Genomic DNA, 19,645 nt, shown 5'->3' with positions numbered 1-19,645 from the left:
TAAACCAGACCACAGCAATCAGTCAATTCTGGTGTTTTCCTTCTAGGCTGGATGTTTCAGAAATCATCTCTAATTAAGGATTCCAAAAGAGAATGTACAAAATGCCAGCAAGTACACAGGGATGACTTTGGATAAGTTGAGTAAGATCATCTTCCAAATGATGGAGTTTTATCTTGGGGCTCCCAGTTGCACAATAATTGTAGTTAAAAGTTATGCATCTTTTAACTACAGCCAGTCAAAATATTACATGGTTTAGAAAGAGCTGATTGCAACGCCACCCAACAATCACTCCAAGAGTTTTCGCTGAACACTGTAGGGAAATGAACTCTCTCTTACATCAGGGAATACCCTTCACCACAAGTGTCCAAGAAGATTGCAGCCAGCTCAGAGTTGGAATAGTTAAGGGAAGCCTTTTATACCTTTGCAGGAGAATCTTTCCAAGCTGCTTTGAAGCTCATCTAAATGGCTTCATGCGACATGACTCTGGTGGGTTGGGTGAATCAAAGGGTGAATTAACTAAGTCCAAACTCACTGCCTCTGACAAATGGGAGGCTACAGATGAGGTAAGAGAAGACCTCATTCCAAGTTGGAGGGTTACAGTGCCAACCACAGTGGTCTACGCAGGAGCAACATTACTTTCTGGTGGGGCCTTGTTGATGTCTTTATTGGCTTTCTCTGCCTTATTGGCTTTCTCTGCTGTATTTATCTCCTCTGCAGTCAACCCCTTGTGCCCTCAATAAAAGACAGTGTTGAATAGGAATAAAGAAACTGTGCATTGGAGTCAGACAAATGTGTCTGAATCCTGGGCTTAATTCCTAGCTCTGTCACTTCTGGCAGGTGTCCTGGCTTTTTAAAGCCTCAGTTTTACTATCTGTAAAATGGGAATAGTGTATCTCATGAGGTTGGTGTGAACTCAGGATACACTGCAGAGAAGGTTTGTAGCTCAGGACATATTCACTTTGCATATTTAGGTGTTCAATCCACAGTAGCCATCACTATGCATCTTAGGAGCACCCCACTTAGTGCCTGGCTCAGCTTCCATCCAGATGGTTTGAACAAGAAGAGACCCCTTGTTCCTCTCCCAGAATTTTGGAAGACATTAGCTCTCAACCTTAAAGCTGCAAATCTACATGGCTTAAACAAGGTTCCATTTCTCTGCAAGGCCACACAGCTCAACACAATGCTGCCCTCTATTGTTGATGGGAGAATGCAGAGAGGGGGCTGGTTCCTGGAGGTGGGGGGTGGCAGGGGACAGGATGATGGAGTCCTCAGTCAGAGTTTGTGTTCAGAAGCAACCATTTCCTCTTAGGATGCCTGCAGAAGCGTTCTGTGCAGAAGGGAAGGCACAGTCACCTGCCTGGCCTGGTACTACGGGTGAGCATTGGCGTGGTTACAACCTAAGGTCTTTCTCTGTCCCAGTTGGTTCCCTACCATCAGATGCCCTCTGTCTGCCCAGACACCAGATACCCAAGGCTCCAACCATGGGATCGAAGCTGTTCACCCAAGTCCTTAATGCTGCCTTCAAGGAGAAGGGAGGCAGTGTACCCTCAGGAAGCCTCTAAAGCTGCTTCTCAGGATATCCGGCTCTGAGGTGAGCGGCTGCTGCCTGGTCCTGTGGCAGGAAGCGGTGGCTAACAGCATCACACCAGAGGAGCTCGCTCTTTCTGACCTTAATTAACTCACAGTTCTCCTTGATGGGGAGTCATGCTCCTGGTCTTCATGCCCCATCACCTGAGAGTTATGTTGTCAGGGCAAATAAAATGTCCCTTGATCATTAACCTTAGATCCATGTTTAAAATAATAATAAAAGTAACAATCCAGGGTCCTACCCTGTCTCTCTTGAGAAGGGCAGGAAATGTTGCCTAAAAGCTGTCACATTGAGGTTTGTGCACCACCCGAGATAAGAGGCTGGAGGGCGGGTAGAGGCATGGCCACTGCTCTGGCCCTGCTCCCAGTTTATTGGCTTTGGCCTCTTGCGTGTGGCTGAGTGCCAGCCTCTGTCAGGGTGCTGCCTCCATGGCAGCCCAGGGGCTGACACCACAGGCCAGTTGTCTCCGGGGAGTCCTGGGCTGGTGGCAGCTTTTAATGCTCCGTGGAGGGAAGATTTCTTCCCCTACTCAGGATTTGCAGCTGAGTCTCTGCTAAAGTCCTGACTCTGCAATTTCACCCAGTTGACTCAAGAGTCTGGAGAAAGGTGGCCGGTCTTCTGGTTTCTGGAGAGGGAAGAAAAGAACTCTAAGTGCCTTGTACTTGTGTGTCATAGCTAACTCCAAAAGAAAGCTGGAATTCAATAGCAATACCCTCTGCTGATTTTAAATATACTTTTAATATGGTGCTGGATCAATTGGACAACTATATGCAATACAGTGATTTTAGACATAGACCTTATACCCTTCACAAAAATTAAGTCAAAAGGATCATAGACCTAAATGTAAAATGAAAAACTGATAAAAATTTGAGCAGATAAAATAGTAGAAAATCTGGATGACCTTGGGTTTGGCAATGTGTTTTTAGATACAACACCAAACCATGATTCATAGAGAAAAAAAAATTGATGTTGAACTTTGTTATATTTAAAAACTTCCACTCTGTAAAAGACACTGTTAAGAGAATGAAAAGACAAGCTATAGGCTGAGAGAAAATATTTTCAAAACATGTACCTAATAAAGGACTTATATCCAAAATATACAAAGACCTATTAAAACTTGAACGCAAGAATATAAGTAACCTGATTTAAAAATGGACAAAAGATCTAAACAGACACCTCATTAATGATGATATACAAATGGCAAGCAAGTATAATGAAAAATTGCTCAACATCATGTCATTAGGGAACTGCAAATTAAAACAAAATGCCACTTGTTTTGGAGATACCACTATACACCTATTAGAATGGCTAAAATTCAAAACACTGATAATGCCAAATGCTGATGAGGATGTGGAGCAACAGGAGCGCTCCCTGCTGGTGGGAATGCAAACTGGTACAACCACTTTGGAAGACAACCTAGTAGTTCCTTACAAAGCTAAACATAGTGTTATCATGTGATCCAGTAATCGTCGTAGGCAGCCGTCCGTCTCGAGAGACGATGGTGTAGCTTCTTAAGAGTCTATCTGCACTGCCGAGAATGGCTGTGCAGTCCGACTCGGGAGTGACACGGTATCTGTCTCCTCCCGTGTTGAATCGACATCTTGCGATGACGCTGGAGTGTCCTCTCCAGTGAAGCTGAAGCTACAGAGCCTGGGCATGGTGATATGGAGGGTCTGCTGTTGCCCATGCAGCAGACCCCCCCTCTCTTCGCAGCTGAAGGATCCAAGGGAAAGACGGAGTCAATACAGCTTGGCTTCAGGTGCGCCGCAGGAGTTGCCGGTGTTGACTACAACATCAAACCGCCTTAGGGACTCCGGCTCCGGATTTTCTGTCGGGGTTTACTCCCTTAGCCTTTCCCCTGAAGAGGTATGCCGCAAGGCAGCGGAGGTTTTTTGGAGTCAGAGTTTTCCTTCTCTGGATCCAGTAATCACACTTCTAGATATTTACCCAATTTGAGCTGAAACTTAGGTCCATACAAAAACCTGCACTCAAATGTTTATAACAACTTTATTCATGATTGCCAAAAAATGGCAGCAATCAAGATGTCCTTTAGTAGGTAAATGAGTAAACAAACTGTGGTTTATCTATACAATAGAATAGTATTCAGTGATAAAAAGAAATGAGTGATCAAGCCACAGAAAGACATGGAGGGATCTTAAATGCATATTGCTAAGTGAAAGAATTTAATCTGAAAAGGCTACATACTATACATATGACATTCTAGAAATGGCAAAACTTGGATAATAAAAAGATCAATAGTTGCCAGAGGTTTGGGGACAAGTGGGGAAGGAATAAATAAAGGTGAAGCACGATGGATTTAAGGGCAGTAAAACTATTCTGTATGATACTATATGGTAGAAACATACATTTGTCAAAACTCATAGAACTGTGCAATATACTGCACTAATGCAAAATGTCATTAATAGGGGAAGAGGGTATGTAGGAACTGTACTATTTGCTCAATTCTTCTGTACAGTAGGGCCTCTCTATATCACGGTTCACTTATCGCAGCCTCACTGTATCGTGGGACTTTTAAACATATTATATTTAATTATTTATCAAGGATTTTTTGCTATATTGCGGGATTTTGCGGTACTGTATACATATGTTGTTAATGTTATGTAGGTTTAAGAGTGTAGAATATGTTTAAGAACATAAGTATTGTTTATGAAAGTGTGGAAAAGGTTAATAAGGGAGTGGGAAAGGTTAATAAGAGACTGGGAATGGTTTATAAGTGTGTGGGAAGGGTTTATAAAGCATTAAAATATCTATAAATACTAAAATAAATGTAAGGTTCCTACTTTGTGGATTTTCACCTATCGCAGGGGAGTCTAGAACGTAATACCTGTGATAAGTGAGGGAATACTGTACGTCTAAAACTTTTAAATAGTAAAGTTCGTTAAGTTAAAAAAAACAAACGTGTCAAAGACGTGTCAGCTATTGTAGTTACCCTTGTGAAGTGGACTAGATTTGCTTTGTGCCCTTGTTTGTGTCTTTGTTGCTGATTATAAAAGGTCTATGAACTCAGAGCTATGAAATTATAAACCAAGCATTATTTAATTCTCTACCAGTACGAAGGGGGAGGTGTAGAGAATTGTCTAAGATCAATGACTAAGACAGGGCAAAGCTGAGACAAAACCCAAGTATTCTACAGCTTTTCAATTCTATCTTGTTTCCCTTCAATGATCTAAATTTGTATTAGCTCCCTATTTCAGCAGCTTTCAACTTTGGTTGAAATTTACAGCTTCCTAACTCACGGAAGGGCCTGTAAGACTCCTGCTGATGTGGTTCAAGGCATAGCCTGCAGCCCAAGTGTGGGATTACAGGCACCTGGGAGGGTTCAGAGTCACTGGAATCCCTTTCTGAATTGTTGAATAAATAAAATGAACTAAGTCATTTTAATATAGCACAAGTGAACTTACGACCCCCAATTTATACAACTAACTTTATGTACATTTAATGGTTTTACAATGCTACACAAATGTTTTTCTCTCAAAAAACATTGACATAACTTCACCCCCTCTTTTTCTCTCACTATATATTGATGGCTTCTGACATTATGTCACAAATCAGATGATATTTAAAGTCACTGCCAGATCTTTTATGGGTGGGGAACCTCTAGTTAATAGACACACTCAAAGTCACTTTCCTATTAATCTGTTTTATTCCTCCCTGCTGACTCATCCTCTAAAAGGGTTCCTGTCTCTAGGGAAAGGGGCAGACCCTGAAGCTGTAGGATCTAATGCAGCAGGAAACCATTTTCTTTACTGACCTCTTTCCAGCAATGATTCATGATCTGGTAGAGATGCGAGGAGGCCAACCGAGGCTTGTATAACCGAAATCCGGTAGTGATATCTTCCACGACCTCCGAGTTGCTTCGGGTTTCATATGGGATTTTGCCTTCGCTGAAGACTTCCCACATTAGCACACCTACAAAAAAGTGGGGAGCAGAGCACAGAAAATGACAATGTTTACAGAGAGCAAATAAACGTGCATCTAGAAATCACAGATGCGCTGACATTAAGATTCAAGTCCCTACCCCTGAGGGTTATTAGGCCGGTACTATTTCTAAAGAACAGTGATTTCCCAATCTTCTTAACACGTTGCGTTCGGATGGCTAGAATCCGCATCATATGATCGTGTAATTTTAAACCATTAAGGTTATTTAGACATTCAGTAGCAATTTTTCATTTGCTTTTTTTATTAATTAAGGATAGTAGTAGCTTAATTGTTAATTTCGTGAAGTCATTTCATTAATATTAGCTATATAACCATATTTAAATCTTAAAACCTGCCGAAACAGAGGATTAAAAGGCATTTAAATACCCTGGTATGCAACGTGTTAATGGTGAAGACCTGCCATGCTCAGCCCTTTGTTATATCTAACTCAAAAGCTGCTACTAAAATTTGCAAGGACATAATAAACTTACATGTCTACACATGATATAAGTGAGTGGAGTGGATGAGGGTAATAGGGACTAGTGAGGACTGTGGAAAACTGAAGATCAAAAATTCTGTCTTAATGGGACAGTTGTGATTTAGCTCCAGCAAGGTAGGACACAAAGGAATGAGGGCTCAGGATTACTATATTTTCTGATTTTTCAAAAGAAGTCCTATATGGAGAGTTTTAAAATATAAACGCAATTTGAGTTTAAAAAATACTATGTAGACCAAGCAAAACACATCTTTAGGTTGTCCATTTTCTGACAACCTGAACTAATCCCTTTTCCTCTTCTACCCAAGGTATAAATGTCACACCAAATACCTTAAAATGCATGACCAAGTTCAATGGCTTCAGGCAGGCATCAAGCTCTTAGACCACCCAGGTTTCTGTTTCTCAGGTTTACCCCCCCCCCCAGTCTTGTCGCCCTGTCTACTCATCTTGGGACACTCCAGATGACCCATCCTAGGCAGGGATGGACTTTAGCTGAACCCTCTAAATCTAAGATGCAGCAGTAAATTCCCAGGCTGACAACCTGTGGCAGAATAAACCCCATTCAGAGTCAGAAGGAGAATGAGCCAAAGTGACCATGGCTGCAAACATCCCTTTATGGGACATCCAGCACGGTGCAAGCGTGATCAGCTGCATCACCCACAGGGAGGGGCCACACATCAGCCCTACCCTTTCTAGTTATCCTGGGGGAAGGAGAATCTTCTGAGGTTGCTCTAGTGCAGTGGTTCTCAACCTTCCTAATGCCGTGACCCTTTAATACAGTTCCTCATGTTGTGGTGACCCCCAACCATAATTAAAGCATAGTGATTAATCACAAAAACAATATGTAATTATACATGTGTTTTCCGATGGTCTTAGGCGACCCTGTGAAAGGGTCGTTCAACCTTCAAAGGGGTCATGACCCACAGGTTGAGAACTGCTGCTCTAGTGCAATTTTATTTCTTCCAAGTTCACTCTGTAACTTAAATTTGGCTAATAAAGTCATAGCTAGGCCTATTGACTAGGGGAACCATTTTAAGAAACAGTTCAGAAGGACTCTGAATTCACAAGTCACTTGGTTGTTGAAAATGGATATTCTAAAATCCTGGAGAAGACTTTAAAACTCGTTATTCTCCTAAGAGATTTCATTAGCCAGCTTCTTCCTGGTTTTTACTACTAGTCAATACCCTTGGTAAACTTTCCCTTTATAGATAATGGCAAAATCAGACTCCAACTTGTTCCTGTCTAAGATATGATCCTTCTTGTAATTCAAATCAAAGAGGTTGTCTGGTATATTTTTGTGCATACTTTAGCTTAGGGTGTTGTGACAAATCCAGCAAGAATATTTAGGACATCCTGCCACAGCAACACCATTCATGACCATTTTCACTTATTAGAAATTCTAATCTCCTATCATGGCCTGGCAACTTCATCGCCTGCTGTTCACCCCCTTCTCTTTGGACACACCAAGCTTTTGCACTTGCTGGTTCCTCTGTCAGGGACGCTGTTCGCTGGATCTTCGAATGGAGGCAGCTCCCTGTCATCATTCAGAGTCCTGCCCAAGAGTTACTTCCTCAGAGAGGCCTTCCCACATCATGTAATGTAAAACAGACCCTCTCTGCATCCTGATCACTCTCTGGCCCATGACTTTGTCTTATTCATAACACTTACTTATCAGGGGCTTTATCTTACAGACACGTGAATTAGCTTGTTTACATAATCTGTCTCCTAATACTTAGCTCCAAGAAGAATCTTTCCTGTCCTACCCACCACTGTATTGTGAGCGCCTAGATTAGGCCCTGGCATAGAGTAGATGCTCTATAAATTGTTGTTGAATGAATGAGTAAATACTTATTGAGGATTAAGTGTGGGAATATAATGTTGGACAAAATAATGGTCCTGGCCCTCAAGGAGCCCATAGTCTAATCTGACTCCTCCGCTTTTGCTCTCACAGCAGCCGTCAACAGAATCCCGTTTCCGCTGGCATTTTTACCCTCCACCATTTCAAAGATCTTTAAGAATATATACAATATTGAGGACCCCTTCATACAGACTACCAGCAGAACTCCTTCACCACCCAGAGAGTTCAAGGGCAAGTAGACCCAGATCACGTGGGTGTGGGGCCAGGCCAAGACGACACTCACCAAATGACCACACATCCGACTTGCTGCTGTAGCGACTGAAGGAGAAGACTTCCGGGGACGCCCACTTCACTGGGAACTTGGTGCCTGTGGAGCTGGTGTATTGATCATCAAGGACAAACCTGGGGGAGAGAGGCCAGAGGATGTCCGAAGGTTCTGGGGGCCTGAGTCCCATTCTTGAGGCTGTGCCCAGGGACACCACATCCCCCTATTACCTTGTCATCCCAAAGTCTGACACCTTGATGACTTGGTTTTCCCCCACTAAACAATTTCTGGCAGCCTGGAGGAGAGAGGGACCAACAAAAGGGTGGATGGTCAGTAATTAAGCACTGTTTTATAATCAGGGTCCTTTGTTTTTCTATGTGCTGTTGAACAAGGACACTGAGGAGCTTTACAAATGTTAATTAAGCTTCACAAGCCCATGTTGAAAGCTAGCAAGAAAGTTGAGTGTAAGATCCTTTATCAGGATGAGTAAGTTAGGTCTTTTATCTTCATTTCTGGTATCCTAATTAGAAGAGAAATCCACGGTGTTGTCTAACCAATGATATGCTCTAATGCAACCTGATATGATTTTAAAAAATGTTAACATTAGGGCTGCTGGGAAGAGACTGTTGCCCATTTGACTACAATAGGAATATTTTGAGGTTGCTAATTCTCTTACAACTACTTCTCAATAGGGAGAGTACCTGGTCCCCAATTAATATCACAGAAGGTTGCATCGGAAGAACCCACAGCAATAAAAGACCCCAGTGACTCTCAAATTTTAACACGCCTGCAATCCCATGGCAGGACATGTTAAAGTAAATATTCCTGAGCCCCAACCCTCAGAGATTCTGAGGATGTTTTTAGGATTAGCCCAATGTGATTCTGGTAGCTCCTGGGATAACACTTTTAGAAAAACTGCTTGTTTTACCAGAAGGTCACAGAGAGGTGAAAAGAGGCTGTTGGTTTCACTTTGGAAGAATGTAGACTGAATCTCCTAAGGTTAAACTGAATCTCCTAAGGTTAAAGGTAGAGGTGGGCTGCGATTAGAGCCCAGATCTGCGTCCTCATGAAACATTTCCCGCTAGGAAATCCCAAAGTTGGCAGAGGAAGAAGGAAGTTGGGAGGGAAGGGCAGAGGGTCTGTGACTTGTTCCTGATCAATGTATTTCCAGTCCTGGTAGCTCTGCATTTCCAGGGTCCTTCCTCCTAGACCTGCAGGTGGCTGCCCTGCAGCCTCTTACCAGGTCTCTGTGGATGACGCAAGCCTCTTCCAGGTAGGCCATACCCTCACACACGTCCAGGCACATGCCCAGCAGGGTCTCTGCAGCAAAGAGCCCCCGCTGGCTGCGCAGGTAATCCGACAGGCAGCCGTGCTCCATGAACTCAAACACGAGGCAGATGGGGGCCTGCTCCAGGCACACCCCATACAGCTGGACCAGTTTGGGGTGAGAGAGTTTCCTGGAGGAAAAAGGCAAGGCGGGAGATGTTCCAGACTCAGTCTCCCTAAAATGCAGCCACCCGAGCCTAGACCAGAAGGACAGCAGGGAGTCAGCCGGCATATGTGAGGATGAACAGAGGCCAGTGTGCCTGGCATGTTGTGGACCTGAACCAGAGGAAAGATGGGTAGTGTTACAGAGCAGGGTCCCCAGAATTCCCTGGAGCCTGTGGTTGAGGGGTGGGAGAAGGGGACAGCTTTCAGGAAGCCTTTGCATGTCTATGGCTGGTAGCTAGTGTCTTAGTTATGTAAATGGTTTGGTTCTTCCAAAGCCCCAAGGAGATGGGACGGGTTTTGAACATTGAATGGTGAGGAAAGAGCACAGGGACTGTGCAAGGTTCTGTGATTGGTCAGAACAGGTTACCGTGCCCACTGTATCACATGCCACGGTCAGGGATTTAAATATAAGGCGGCAGCCATTTTGGAGGGGAGGGAACCATGCGGTTTGTAAGGAGGCAGGAGGGCACCATGTGATTTTAGAAGGAAAGAAAGATCCATGCGGCTTTGAAGGGAAAGGCAAAGAGAACTATGCATGATTCAGTGCGACACAGCACATGTTCTCCTGGACTGTTATATGGAGGCTGATGATGTCACACCCCAGATCCTGAAGGAGACAGCTGACATAAAGGATGGGGAACTTCTGGGCATGTTTTTGGCTTATTGCCTTTTGGGGAGCAAGGGAAGTACTGGGTCCCAGGGGAGAACAGGGCTCTGAGCTGAAGTGCTCACTACCCTCCCCAGCTTGGGATATTATAAATAAAGACCTTTTTCCCTCAACACCAGTTGTTAGGTTTTACACCAAGGCACCATGTGAAAGAACCCCTTTTGCTCTGTAAGAGTAGGAGATAAGATGCATGAGTGGGCAGGGCCAGACCATGGTAAGCATGGGATTTTATTCTCTTGCCGCAGGAAGCCATTGCTGGGTTTGAGCAGGGAGCTGGCGCAACCTGGCATCAGGGTGCTATTTAAAGAACACAGCACAGAACGTGCTTCCCAAAGCATCTTTGCGTACCCTTGTCTGGACCACTCACATCATGACTTCTGCCTCCTCTATGAAGTCCTCTTCTGACATAGCTCCTTCCTGAATGGTTTTGATGGCCACCTTGTCCTTGTTGAGCCAGTAGCCAAGATGCACCAATCCGAACTGCCCGCTGCCAATCTCCTGCACAAAAGTGAGCTCCGAGGGATGGATCACCCATTTCCCTGGAGGAGACAGAGGGTTTACCAGGGCTGGTAAGCAACAGATATGAGGTATAGGACTACCAAGAAATTGTATAACCCTATAGAGAATGTTAGCCTATTGTTAATATAATCCCCAAATGGCAAATGTTATAAGTCCCAGATCGACAACTATCGTACATAGATAACATTATTATCTTTTTTCCAAATAAAACATAGGATATGCATTTAAAACCATGAAAACTGTATGTGGAGGAGATTACATGGAAAGAAGAAGGAGAATAGCATTAAACAAGATATTAAAGAAAGTAAGCAAAAGGGTTCTTATAAGGTCCTAGCCATTTCCTATACCTGGATGAAAATTTATTATTGTCAGTTTTCTCACAGAGCAAGTTTCATTTAAGCTGATTGTTCATTCGTTCATTTAACCATCAAGAGCACCTACTATATACACAGCAGTCTGCTAGGTCTTAGCAGGGGCGGGGGCTAAGGGATTGGATTTAAAAGGACTGGGACAGAGGGGCCAGCCAGTACAGTGTCTGGCACATGGTTGGCTCTCAATAAATGTTAAATAAACAAATAAAAGGGATCTGAGTCTCAATTTTCACACTGACAAAGATGAGTGGGTTCATAAATTAACCTCTGACATCCCATCCAGCATGGATATATTGGGATTCTGCAGTTATTAGAAAAACTTAATTTTCATAAGGAGACTAAAGAGGCCCTTTCCTGACTCTTGGTCTAGTACCACAGCCAGCTCGATGTCTACCTTGGAAGCAGAGACTCAGCAGAAAACAGTCCTAAGTACCTGCTGCGGATCAAATATGATGCTTGTTAGGAATGGGAGATCCTAGTAAGTAAAGCATTATCATCTAACCACCTGGGTCAAAATCACCTTGGGCACTTGTTTGAAATGTAGACTCTCGGACCCCTCTGTCAGAGATTGTTTTGGTAAGTGTTGGGGAGGGTCCAGGAGTCAGCATTTTGAATAAGGGTCCCACATGACTTGGATGCACACTGAGGTTTGAGAACCGCCCGTGTGGGAGAAACCAAATGAAAATTACGCAGCCTTCTCAGCCAGCACAGTCTGGACAAGGGATGCAAACTCATTGCCTTTGGGTTCCCGGCAGAAACCACAAGTGGGTGAAGCAGTTCCGTAGGACAAGAAGGAACAGTAAGGCCTATGTCACTGGAGACTCATGCCCTTCATAATGTCATTCAAAAAGCATTTTCATACTCTGCGGAAACAAACCCTTATGGGTGCTGCCAGCTGCCAGCTCTTGCAATAGACCAGTACCTGACAACCTAGATAATACAAAAATCTAGAAAAAAAGGTGGGAGCACAGTGTTAAGGCATTGTTACCTACTATTTTTCTAATAACATTTAGTAGAGTGCTCTGTACAAAGTAGGTGCTCAATAAACATGTCATTGATGTACTCTTAACTAAAACCAACGGACATTGATTTGACCACGATAAATGTTCTTATATAGGTAACTCTCTTACACACATAGATGTTTTATTTGTGCATACCATCTCCACATATTACAGTGCACCTGTTCCAATGGTCATTTTAAGTCTGGGAAAGTCCATTCAGATGTGTCCCAGATGTTTAGGGACATGAGTTTTAGGACAAATGTCTAATGTTCCTAAATGCGCTGCTCACCATATCTCAGCCCTGCTGTGACGGGGGCTTTCTGTCTCCAGGAACAAACCGGGTAGCGAAGCCGAGTGACCAGGCCTGGGTTGACAAAAAAGCAAAAGGCTGTGGTTAGAGCTTTAGTGTACCAACCATCCTAGTTTAAACCACCAGGAAGAAATACAACCCAATCAAATATGAAGCCCAATCATTGATATTACACCCTCTCCGAGAACGGTCAGAAACACAGGTGGGCAGGTGGTGAAGTCCCATGATTCCAACAGCTAATGGAAAATATGTAATATAATCCAATATTTGGCATCCTTTTTGGTTTGTATATTTAATTATTATTTAAGGTCAGCTCGTTTGACACGAAGAAACCAGGCTAGGCATTTGTCACTTTGCTCCAAGTTCCCGTGTGAGGTTCCCCCCTTGTCCTTTAGGACTCACCTCCTCCGTTGTGCTGGTGATAATTGATGAGGAGAGGGATGGAATCGAACACATACTTCTCGGCCACATAGTATCGCTTGGGGCTGTCATTTGTTTCTTTGATGTGATAGTGCTTTATACAGGGGTTGTTCTCACTTAAATAAACAAAACATTAATGCAGTGATGAAAAGCAATGTTTAGACACAAAGCTGTTGACTGGTATTGATTCCTACTAGCTATGCTTTCCACGCTCTCACAAGGAGGACCAATATACGTCCACGTGTGTCAGCGTTGACAGGTTAGCCCTGGGTTCTGTGTTAAGGCCTCGGAGGCTGCGTGGGGACCCAATTAGAGTCAGTGCTGTGATGTTTCTTCCACAGCCACAAAATGCAGAGTGGTCTCATATGCGCTACATGTTTGCCTTCCCCACTCTACAGATTTAACCAGTTATTAGCATATGTTAAGCAAGCATTGTGAGCCCCTTCGCACCCATTTGACGCGTGCAGCAGTTAATGTAGCAGCCCTGACTGCTGTCTCCAGAAAGGGCAGCTTACAAGGCTGGCCCTCGGCTGGTGTCTGAGAACTTGGATTTGGGGAGGATTCTCACCATTCTTTAATGAATGTGGGTGGTTTCTGTTGCTTAAATTGTTTGTATAAACAATGTGGTTCTGCCACTGCCTGCTTTTCTTCTGGGAGCCTGGAATTTTGCTTTGTGTTGGGCAGAGCTGCCTACGTGGCCAGCCCCCAGTGAAAACCTTGGGCGCTGCGTCTCTCTCTCTCTCTCTCAGGAACCTTCCTGGCAGACGCCGCTCCGCCCCTGTTGTTGCATCTGGTTGCTGGAGGAATCCAGCACGCCCCGTGTGACCGCTGGGGGAGGGCTCTTGGAAGCTTGTGTTTGGTTTTCTCCGAATTTTGCCCCACGTGCCTTTTCACTTGGCTGATTTTGCTTTGATTTCTTTTGCTGTAATAAGTCTGAGCCTGGAGTACAACTATATGCCGAACCCTGTGAGTCTTCCCAGTGAATCACCAAACCTGGGCTGATCTTGGGGATCCCACACAGCTCTCACTGCTCTCCTCCTTGTCTTATGGAGCTGCAGGTCTCTCTCGTCCCTGTGATGTGCACTGCCTGCTTCCCCGTCCCTGGACAGCACGCTTCCTCTTTGTCACCTGTCAAAACCCTGGCTCTCGCTCTGAGTCTTGCTCACATCCGCCGTCCTCCCAAAGACCCTCAATAATTATTTTTCTCTCTTCTCTTAATTCTCCCTTCACTTTGGTCATTGTCCAACTTCTTATTCTTTCTAATTTTCTAATTAGAAGAGAATTGGACATGGTTTTACAAGGATGGAAGCTGAGGTCCGGAGAGGGGCAGACATGCAGGGAGGGACTTGCAGGCAGCTGGAGGAAGCATGATGGGGCTGGATCACTCCATCTCCACTACCCCAGGGAGGTGCCAGCAGTAATTTGAGCCTCAGTTTCTTCTTTGTGAGAGGATTATAGTGACACCTGAGTTCAGGGCTTATTAGGATTGGAAACGGTCTATAAAGTTCTGGCATGTAGCAAGGACTCAGTAAATGGTAGAGATGTAGCTTTATTAGTGGAGCTGGAACTAGAATTCATATCTTATTGCTTCCAGCCAGAAATATATTTTTTATTTTTCTCTGTAATTAATTACAAACTCAACAAGTACAGAGCCAGGTATTTTAGCTCTTTATAGTTCTGCACTCAGGGATACTAACTGGGAAAAGAAACTGGTATCCAGTCCCAGCTGTCACTTGCCAGCTAAGTCACCACATTTATGTCCTTAATCTCTCTGGCCTTGATGTTCTCAGCAGGATCAGGGAAAACACACCATCCCCAGTGACCCCTTGACCTCTTGCTCTGCCTGCTGTTGCTGTGTGTGCCACCGTCCTTGCCCCCTTCAGGACTGTCTCTCTCCGCGCTGATAAGCAAGTTAACACCATACCTTACGATGGCTTTGGTGAAAACGGACAAGGTGTACGTTCCTGGAGTCCTGGAATCTCGTACCATGAAGGCTCCTTCTTTGCCCTGGAAAGGTTAGAAAGAATGGAAGCTTGGTGATCCCAGACAGTCAGGCTCACATACCCAACTTGTGAACTTCCTTGCTCATGAACAGGGGGAATTCTGTAGGCCAGCTTGGTATAGAGCAGACTTTCAGCAATAATGGCCACCATTTTATATATCCACTCAGTAGATATCTCTTGAGCTCTTACCATAGGCCAAAGGCTATTCTAGTGATGACAGAAGTAGTAATGAAGACAAACAGACACATGCTCTCCCATCTTGGAGCTCACCATGTACCAGATTCATTACAGATATTGTCCAGCTCTCACCACAACACTACAATCTAGATACTACTGCCTTCAATACCCTGAAGAGGATACTGAGAGAGACCTGAAGTGAATTTCTCACAACCCACAACTATTCCGTGGCCAACCTGGAATTTGAACCTTAAACTTGGCCTGTGAGTAAATCCTATGCTCATTCTATTACTCCATGATGCCTTCATTAACAAATGTTAAGAGTCACTTCTCCATTCCTCTACAAGGTCATAAGCTTGCTGTCCTGGAAGCTTCATCAGTCCTTAATGAAAAAATATTTTTAGGCCCTTTTCAAAGTGTTGATTTTGCTGTAGGGTAAAAGGAAAAAAATAAAACCATGGAGCTTTTGGTTGCACAAGGGAAGTAGGGAGAAGGGAAAGACCCAGATATGTATCCTTCACTTCCCCCGACAATTTTGCTAGCACTGATAAAATCAGTATAAGCAACTGGATATACCAGTTTTTCATTCCTGGTGGGAACTTTAAAATCTCAACTCTGTTTTGAGTATTTCATGTCTAATGTTCTGTTCCCACCCAGCTATAAATCTCTGCCGGTAATACATATTTACAAAATCTATTAGTTGATTTATTTAACTTAGATATAGCATGGTCCTTAAGTGAAGCCAGCAGAGATAGGAGCCTTGTGAGGTGGGCCTACACTTGGAGCATGTGGTGCAAAGAACATAAATTTTAGAACAACACCGGCCCCTCCGCCCCCAAACACCAGAGGTGGGTTGTCTACACATAAAAATAATACACACCGATGGGCATGCTAATTGTTTGAATCCTAGAATCTCAGGGTCAGAAAGGGCCATATAAACGTTATCTAGTCCAGGGTTATCCCACCCTCCACACTGTTGACATTTTGGGCCCCTTAATTCTGTGTGGTAGGAGGCTTTCCTGTTTCACAGGATGTTTAGCAGGATCCCTAGTCTCTAACAACTGGATGACAGGCATTAGCAGGAATCCCCTGGTGGACAAAATCACCTCTGGTTGAGAATGACTGATCTGGTCTAACCACCTAAACCCCTGAGTCCTAGACATTGTTGATTATCACAGTTCCCCGAGACAAAACAGACCAGCAACAGCAAACAGCTGACCATGCTCACCCCACCCATGTCCATGCACTAGAATCTCCAGGACTGGGACCCTTGGTACCCGAACTTTTCAAAAGCTTGCCCTATGATCCTTATAGACGTTCAGGTCTGATCTCCACTGACTCAGCTAAACACGCAGCTCTTATTTATAACAGTCCTGAGGAACAGTCTCTGTCTCACCAAACAGCACTAAGAGTCACGAAGCTTAGCTTGCTCAGGGACGTAACCTGCTTCCTCTAACTTGGCCCTAAACCTGCAGGATGTATGTGTGAGTGGGGGTGGGGGTGGGGGATAACTGGCTCTTACAGTATTGCTCCTTCTTGCCAAACATAAACTTTGTGAAATTCCCCAAACTCTTCTTATCTCTGCTGGGAGTTTCAAGAGGCTCTTTTGAAATCTGAGGGGGATGGTGGAGAGTGGGGCAAGTGGAGGAAGGTGGTCAAAAGGAGCAAACTCACAGTTGTAAGACAAATAAGTCGTGTGGCTGTATTGTACTGCATGGCGGCTATTGTTAATGATACTGAATTGCACATTTGAAAGATTCTGTGGTGTATTAGAAAGTTGCTGTGAGTAGATCTTAAGAGTTATGAGAAAAAAACCTTGTAATTTTGTGTGGTGCTGGGTGTTAACTAATTGTGGCAATCAGTTTGCAATGTATACACATATATCAGATCGCTTTGTCGTACACTGTTATATGTTAATTTTATCTCTCATCATGTTTGTGATATACATCCAGGCATTACATGTAGCATAGATTGTCTTCAAACTTTCTCTCCTTTTGCCAAATACTGAAGCTTTTGCTCTCGCCTCGTTGCAATGTGATGGGTTAAACTCAAGGCAGGAAGAAACAAAACTTCGACTCTATTTGCATACGCAACTTATTCTAAAGGGGAAGAAACTACTCCAACAAGACTAGTAATTTACCTACTGTCTTGTGAAGAAGGGAGTGTAAACATCTCTACTATTAAGAACACTTTTTTTTTTTTGTCCTTAATCAATGGCTTTCAAAGGAGCCATTTATCTTTTGGACAAAAATTTGTAATCTGAGCAGGGCTCAGTTGTTAACAAGAGCAATCCACAGACACGAGAGGAGGGAGAGGTGAGGTCTGTGGTCAGCTCCTCCGAGCACACGAGGTTCCGAGCTCTTCCTCCATTGCAGTTGTCCTAGGCAACAGTCAGTGAGGGTGACAGGAAACTGGTTTGGGGCTGAGGAGGCTTTGTGTTCTGGAGGAAATGAGGCATCCAGCATATGCTGTACCACCTGCTTCCTGAAAAGAACTCACCACCACCACGAACACAGGAGCCTGAAGGGTCTCTGCTCATATCTCCATCATACAAGGGGGCACTGACCTGGGCAATGCAGCCCTGGGCAGGTGGGAGAGGGAGAACCCCACTCCCGTGGGACATTTTCAAGGTCTCAATTTACCTTTTATATTTTATCTGGAAAAAAAATAAGTAAACAGACAACAAGAGAAAAAAATAACACCAAGGAGGTGAAATACATGGATAAGAAATACAGGAATGGGAGAATAAAACTTAACTCCTTTATCCTCTTATTAACTCTGTATGTGTGTGCAGGTGTGTATAGGTGTGTGAGAAGCACCTGGCTCTAGTCTAGACTATGCTATGCTCTGAACTTGGCTCCAGTTTGCTCGCCTACAACATAAAAGGGATAATACAGATATTTTTAAAGGGAATTCTTATTCTAACAGTCTTTAGTTCTGTAACTTCTAGATGTTTCCTGATTAAATGTATGAGCTTCAGTTTTCTCAGTTGTAAAATGATCTTTATAAGATTGCTGGGAGAATTCATGTAAAGTCCATCGAATAGTTCCTGGGATATGATACCAGAACAAGGATTATTGGCACTATTGTTGCGCTCATCACCACGTGCTATGAGTGAGCATCTGCTGGAAGCATTAATTCCACTCTCTGTTTTCATAAGAGACATGTTGATTGGATTAGGATTATGTTTTTCTCTTTCTGTCCACAGATTTGAAGGTGATCTTACAGAAGATAATCTTGACACACAGGTTAGGTTACTGCAAAAAAAAGAGACTGATAATTCATAGCCTTATCACGCCACATTATACTCTAAGAGGGTCTGACACATAGTCTCTCTTTATTCTGGAGATGGCTCTTTTCTTCTCTTGAAACAAACCCATTAATAAGTCACTATTGCATTTTTAATGACAATTTAGAAGCATGGAAATGAGATAAATCGATGTGTAAGATAAGGCTCCTGCCGGAAATTCAGGCCACTCAATGTGTGCAATGCTGGGAGGTATGGAGGGCCTGCTTGCGAGGAATTGACCCTCTGCCTAAATAGGGTTAGGCAGAAGAGAAACAGCTGAGGTCCAAGGCTGAGTGAGAGCAGTGCCACTGGAGAAGTAATGACATTGCACCATAAGGATTCAAGGTGAGGAAAACCCATAAGGGTTCAAAGGGAGAGGGAAAGCATAAGCAGCTTCTTGGAGGAGGTGTTATCCGAAGAACCAATAAGACACCATAGGAAATGCTTTTCTGCAGTTCCCAAACTTGGGTAGGTCCCAGAATCCCCTGGGTGCTACCTTGAGAGGTTCTGATTGGCGAGGGCTGGAGTACTGGAATTTGTATTTTTAAAAAGCTTCCCCAATAATGCTCACAATCAGCCAGATTCTCCTTAAGCACGATTGTTAATTTAAAATCACTTATTAAGCATTTGATGTATTTATCCATTCAACAAATATTTACTGAGCAACTACTTTGTCGTAGAAACAGTTTTGGGTTCCTAGGTACAGCAGCTACATGATAAAGGGTTTCTGTCCTAGTGGAGAAATATGTATGGGGCAGTACATCAGGAGATTTAGGTAATATAAATGAAATAAATCCATTATTGGTTAATTGACATGAGTTGATCCATGTCTTAATGGTCCTATACTTGTTTGGTAAGGAGACATTAAATATAGGGCAGGGACCCACTGAAATTCACCTCTGTATTACCTAAGGAGGCAAAGAGGATTTGGTCAAGTAGTTCAGAGTGTTAGTAAGAAGGACTGTGTCAGCTGTCAGGGCAATCAGAATGTATATATTTAAGTCCTTCCAAAGAACGGCTAGTGTGGGCTGTTACAGTGAGCATGGGCAACACTTCGTGAACCAAGGTGTGATTGAAATTAACACAACTGCACTTGTTCAAACTCTGTATAATCCAGGTTTTAAAATAATTTTGCACTCCTCTCAATTGGTCAAGTTTCACTGTATTATCCAGTCACCCGGGTTGGGGGACCTAGGTGCTGCACTGGCTACATGTGCACCCCAAGTTTGACTTGAAAAAATGCAGATTCCC

The 19,645-nt window shown here is 43.7% G+C and overlaps 1 protein-coding gene across 1 annotated transcript in view; it reads right to left on the bottom strand.

Moving 5' to 3' along the window:
* Positions 1–567: 567 nt before the first annotated feature.
* The window catches only part of ITK (IL2 inducible T cell kinase), a 54,078-nt gene continuing 35,000 nt past the window's right edge, over positions 568–19,645 (bottom strand). Inside the window, exons 9-17 of the mRNA XM_090288490.1 lie at positions 14,850–14,932; positions 12,908–13,041; positions 12,485–12,559; positions 10,672–10,843; positions 9,387–9,603; positions 8,377–8,441; positions 8,165–8,283; positions 5,361–5,518; positions 568–2,213 (exon numbers count right to left, since the gene is read on the bottom strand). Coding sequence (XP_090144616.1) covers positions 2,142–2,213; positions 5,361–5,518; positions 8,165–8,283; positions 8,377–8,441; positions 9,387–9,603; positions 10,672–10,843; positions 12,485–12,559; positions 12,908–13,041; positions 14,850–14,932 — 1,095 coding nt within the window. The 3' untranslated portion in view covers positions 568–2,141. The remainder of the gene's footprint in view (positions 2,214–5,360; positions 5,519–8,164; positions 8,284–8,376; positions 8,442–9,386; positions 9,604–10,671; positions 10,844–12,484; positions 12,560–12,907; positions 13,042–14,849; positions 14,933–19,645) is intronic.

This window comes from Furipterus horrens, unplaced genomic scaffold (assembly GCF_987537825.1).
Source record: "Furipterus horrens unplaced genomic scaffold, mFurHor1.1.pri manual_scaffold_10, whole genome shotgun sequence".
Taxonomy (NCBI): Eukaryota; Metazoa; Chordata; class Mammalia; order Chiroptera; family Furipteridae; genus Furipterus; species Furipterus horrens.
The sequence above is the reverse complement of the archived record's forward strand: the minus strand, read 5'-3'. Positions and strand labels throughout refer to the sequence as shown.